This window comes from Dacryopinax primogenitus, assembly GCF_000292625.1.
Source record: "Dacryopinax primogenitus strain DJM-731 SS1 chromosome Unknown DACRYscaffold_13, whole genome shotgun sequence".
NCBI lineage: Eukaryota > Fungi > Basidiomycota > Dacrymycetes > Dacrymycetales > Dacrymycetaceae > Dacryopinax > Dacryopinax primogenitus.
Window position 1 is genome coordinate 678717 of NW_024467210.1, and position 4748 is coordinate 683464.

The 4748-nt window shown below is 47.4% G+C and overlaps 1 protein-coding gene across 1 annotated transcript; it reads right to left on the reverse strand.

Moving 5' to 3' along the window:
• Positions 1 to 2157: 2157 nt before the first annotated feature.
• DACRYDRAFT_16860 (uncharacterized protein) lies at positions 2158 to 3566 on the reverse strand (the record flags this gene model as incomplete). The annotated part of the gene is made up of 4 exons (XM_040771235.1): positions 2158 to 2211; positions 2250 to 2453; positions 2508 to 3148; positions 3251 to 3566. The coding sequence occupies 4 exons, from the start codon at positions 3564 to 3566 to the stop codon at positions 2158 to 2160; spliced, it is 1215 nt and encodes a 404-aa protein (XP_040627257.1).
• Positions 3567 to 4748: the final 1182 nt, after the last annotated feature.

Consider the following 4748-nt stretch of genomic DNA (forward strand, 5'->3'; position numbering starts at 1 on the left):
AGCAGGTTCCAGCACATGCCAAGGTATACCAGCTACTTCCATGTCATAAAGGCTTAGTCATGTCTCTTGACCAAGCAATCAGCTGGTGCCCTGACATATTCCTCCTGTTACCTTATCTGTTTGACCCACAATGCCTTCTACCATTCGATGTACAGGAAGTGCATTTGGTACATCTATATGGTGGAAAGGAGACAGTGCTGTCACTAATATGATAGACACCAGATGCAAATGCAGCCAATGTAAGACATTCTTCCTGCACAGACACAGGCAACTCTGCAGCATTCACAGCCTCTCTTCCCACCCATAACATTCCTAGCAATGGACACAATGATGCCACCATTTGCCATACCCCAACCAGTCTGCCATCCAGGGAACTGTCTTTCACGTACCAGCTGAATGCACTCCCATCAAATACTGCTGCTGCCGCAGGGGAACACTGCTTCAAACATACTTCCGATACCACAGCTGAAGATGCTGCTGACCATGCAGCAGAAGGGTTGGAGGCAGAGGAATGGGTGCCACCTCAATATGCACATCAGGACCTGCCTCCCTATCAGTGAATTGATCTGACCCCAAGTGCTAACAGCTGGGGGAGTCTTCAGGCAAACTCCTGGGGTTGGCAGATCAACAACATGCCCATTCTCACAGCTGCATCATCTGCCCCAGCTGCAGCACCTGATGTTTTAATTTCCAAATGCATAGGCCTCCAGTTTGGGCATGATGTGCCCTTCGAGCTTCTCACAGCTGAAGAGTACTTCCAGCATAAGCAAGCTCATGCACAAGAGGCAAGAACTTGTATGCAGTACCTCTGCAAAGTTGCCAACTCCCAGGGGATTGTTCACTGTGCTGGTGGGGACTATGCCAGTGTTCCACAGTCACCCACGCCATCTGATGCTGCAGACAACATGGCACCATTGCCTGACCAAGAGACCTGGTCTTACTTTGGTTGGATGTCCTGCTGCAGGGGCCACTGAAGGTAGCACACTTCCACACCCTCCCCATCATTTATACACACTCTTTGTTCCATCACATGTTGTAAGTCTTTAGGACCCCCCTTGCTTGGCTGGTGTGAAACATGGATTTGTATCATTGTCACCATTGTATGCTGTATCATCAATTTGTCTGTGCTACACCTTTGAAAGTACCCTGCTGCATCTGCAGGTAATGTTCATGCTCAGCATGCTACACCATGCTCATGAGCTTCCTGTTGTTCATACACCACAGCCAACATGCTGTATGAACAAGTATGTAAAGAATGCATGATATCTACATGTTCTTAATATTTGCACTGCAGTTGGTCAAATGGCTAGGGGTGCTGCAGTGCCAAGTGTGGCTCTTGCTTGCAGGTTTTCTCACACTTAGTGATGAGTGACAATGTGTGAGCAGATAATCTGGCTGTGTGCACAACCCAACAAAGGGCAATAAGAATTGAGGACTGGTAGGTGACATGAATACTTCTGCAGCAAGAGCAGCTACAGCACAGCAACATACTGCTGCAGGGTGGAGTACAGTGCAATGCAGTGCCATAGATCCTCTCAAATGCAGCACCAAGGTGACTCTGCTCTTAAGGTGTCTTTGAATGATTTCACTGCTGAGATGTCACACTGCAATATTCCAATCTGCTGCAATGTCTGCCAGGAACTGGGTGCGGAATGTCAAGTGCTGCAGCAGTACTGAATGATGCAGCAAAGGTATATATGGCTGAGCTATGATCATTCAAAGAGAATAAAAGAAAGCACATCCTTGCTACAGCATGCCATATGTATCTAGGTGTCAATATTGCAGCCACAAAGAATGAGACAGGAAACACATGTATTATATGCTACTGCATCACAAGGTGTGCTATGTCCTCCAGGGATAGTCCTGCAGTGCTCCTAGCAAGTCATGGGCAAACACAATCTCATAGAAAATTGGCCCTGCCTCTTCCCTTTCAGCCCAGCTTTCTGCTTGATTGCCAAAGTTGTGCATCTCTTTTGATCAGATAAATAAATCTAATATTGCTTCCATTTTTTGCTTGATGGGCCACCAGTTGTGTCCTTGAAGAGCTGGGTTGAACTTATGCATTTGTTCCAACATCACAAGCTCCAGCATCCATATTTGGTGAGCAACAAGCCAGTCTTAATCCTTGTTCATAAAAAACTCGAGCATATTGGTCATTCACACATTTTTTGTGGGCAAATGTTCTGGCTGCAATGGCCAGTCATACTGTTCCTGATAAGCAAGCAAATAGAGGGGGTAGGCCAGCTTACTGCATCACCCATTGGCCCCACTATCATGTCCTTGACCTCTTCAGTGAAGAGATTGGTGTTGTCTAAGATTTTGCACACAAACGGCACAGCATATGGGCCTTTGTCAGAATGGAACCAATGCAGCAAGTTCATCCACCTGGTCTCAGGTGATTCACTTGCATAATTATCTTCTGTGACAAAGATAGGCAATAGGGGCAGTGGACACTACAGTGAGACATCTCATTACTGTGGTGTGGATGCAATAATGACAGTACATACAAATGGTTGGATGACCTTCAGCTTCAGACATTTCACCAAGTATTTTTTGGGAGCTGCAGCACTGCTTGCTGCAGCAGTACCATTGACACTTGTGGCCCCAGTTGGTGGAGCACTCCATGTTGGTGCGGACAGGCTGGCAGAGGCAGCAGACACATCAGTGCCTGGGAAAGATGCACTGGATTCTTGGGTCTTGGCCTCAGTCTGTTCCTGTGATGCGGGATGGGAGGAAGCAGTAACAGCTGAAGGACTAGCTGCATCTGCTGCATAGGATTCCCAATCAGCTTTGTCTGCTGCCTCATTTATCACAGCATTGACTTTGGCTTCAGCTGATGCAGCATTCAAGGCTTCACTGCTGGGCAAGCTTGAGAAAAGGAGTGCATTGGCGGCTGTGTGAGGAACTCCTTCAGCCAGCAAAGTAGCAGTAGCAGTTGCCATTGAATGACTAGCTGGACTTGGGGAAGCAGATGCTGACTGGGTTCCATGGCTTTGGGGCAGCATACCAGGTCTAGCAGCAGGTTGATCCCAGTGTTCTGATGTGTCTGGGGTTTGTTGACCAACATTGAAATTGCTTTCTGGAGTGTTGGGAGAATGAGGTGAGTGGTCTTTGTGATGTGGTGTTGTATGCTGCAGACTGCCAGCACCTGAAGATGGACTCATTGTTTCTCTTGCCACTGCTTCTAGGCACTGTCACTTTGCCTGCAATTGATACATTGCAACAACCTTGTGTTGTTTGGTCAGAGGACTGTCAACTTCTGCAGTTGGTGATCCAGATTGCTTCTGCTGTTCTTGCTTGTGCTGCAGGAACTGCACCTGCAGCACAAGCAGCTTGTTTACCTCTTGATGCAGCTGTGCTTCTGGCTGTTGGAGGAATTTCATCAATTTCTCTGCTGGCTGCTGCATATGCTGTTGTATCGGGTCCTGCAGCTCGTCCTCCAGCTGTGTAGCCTCATGCAGCAAGGGCAGTTGCAGCTCCTCTTCATGCTGTTGCTGTCTCTCAGAATTGAGTTGTTGTTGCCCATGTTGGGGATGCAGTTCATGGAGAGGCTCATTGTGTCCCATGTGTCACTGTATCCCATGTGCAGCATGCAATGTGTTTCTGTCAGCTTGATCTGACAACTGATCCTCCTTGTTTGCATCATCTGTAGCAGGACATTGCATCATTCCAAATGGCATGATTGTGGGAGCAGCAGCCTGTTGTTGTTCAAGTTGTTGCTGCTGACTGAATGGTGCCAGCTCAGGCTGAACCAGCAAAGGAAGACTGGCATGCCGAGTTTCAAGATGCAGGTCCTTTTGTTGAAGGTGCTGCGTGGACTGGCTCTCCAAACTGGTGCTGCCAGGTATTGAGGTTCTGCGTCCAGGTGACCACAGCTGAGAAGGGGCACAAGCCGTATGGGGTGAACAAGGGTGACTTCCAAAGGTTGAGCAGTCAAATTGAGGCTCGGATCAGTCTAAGAGGGAGCCAGAGCAAGGAGTGACTTTAAGGTAAAGCAGTAGTATTAGTTGTAAGTTAGAGAGACACCCATCTTGAACAAGTGCAGTTGATAGTAAGTAAGAGAGGGATCTGAGATCCCTATCCAAAGTATCTGAGTCCACCTATATATGTTCAGAGCAGTTCGGACCTTCAGACTACTACTAAGCTATGTGTAATCTACATTACCTAATGCTATGTCTAGGGTCCACTTCTGGCTTCCAATATGGGGACTACAATGCAGACAAGGCCACTCTGTAAGTCATAGGCAGAATCTTGGTACATTAGTACCACTGGGCAGTACAGTAGGGCAGTAGTTTGAAATGCCCAATATGATACCTTATGCCTGTTTGTTTTGTGTTTTTGTTGAAGTCCAACTGGTATCTGTGTTGGTATGTCTGTTATTCAGAGGTCATCTGACACCTCTTTTTGTTTTTTTTCTCATTGAAGTCCAAATGGTACTTGTAATAATGATGGTGGTATGTTGACCTTCACTGACAGACATCAATAATAGGTACAGTGGTGAGGGTTCGACTCCCTCTGTGGGGAACTTCAGAATCATGGTCCTGTCACGGCACCAGCTGATTGCTTGGTCAAGAGACATGACTAAGCCTTTATGACATGGAAGTAGCTGGTATACCTTGGCATGTGCTGGAACCTGCTGGAAGGATTGGATGGTCAGGTGACCTGCTGTGCATGGCTGTGCATGACCTCATATGACCTCATCCTTGGTCATATGACCTGATCACCTGACTAGGCTGAGTAAGCAAGAT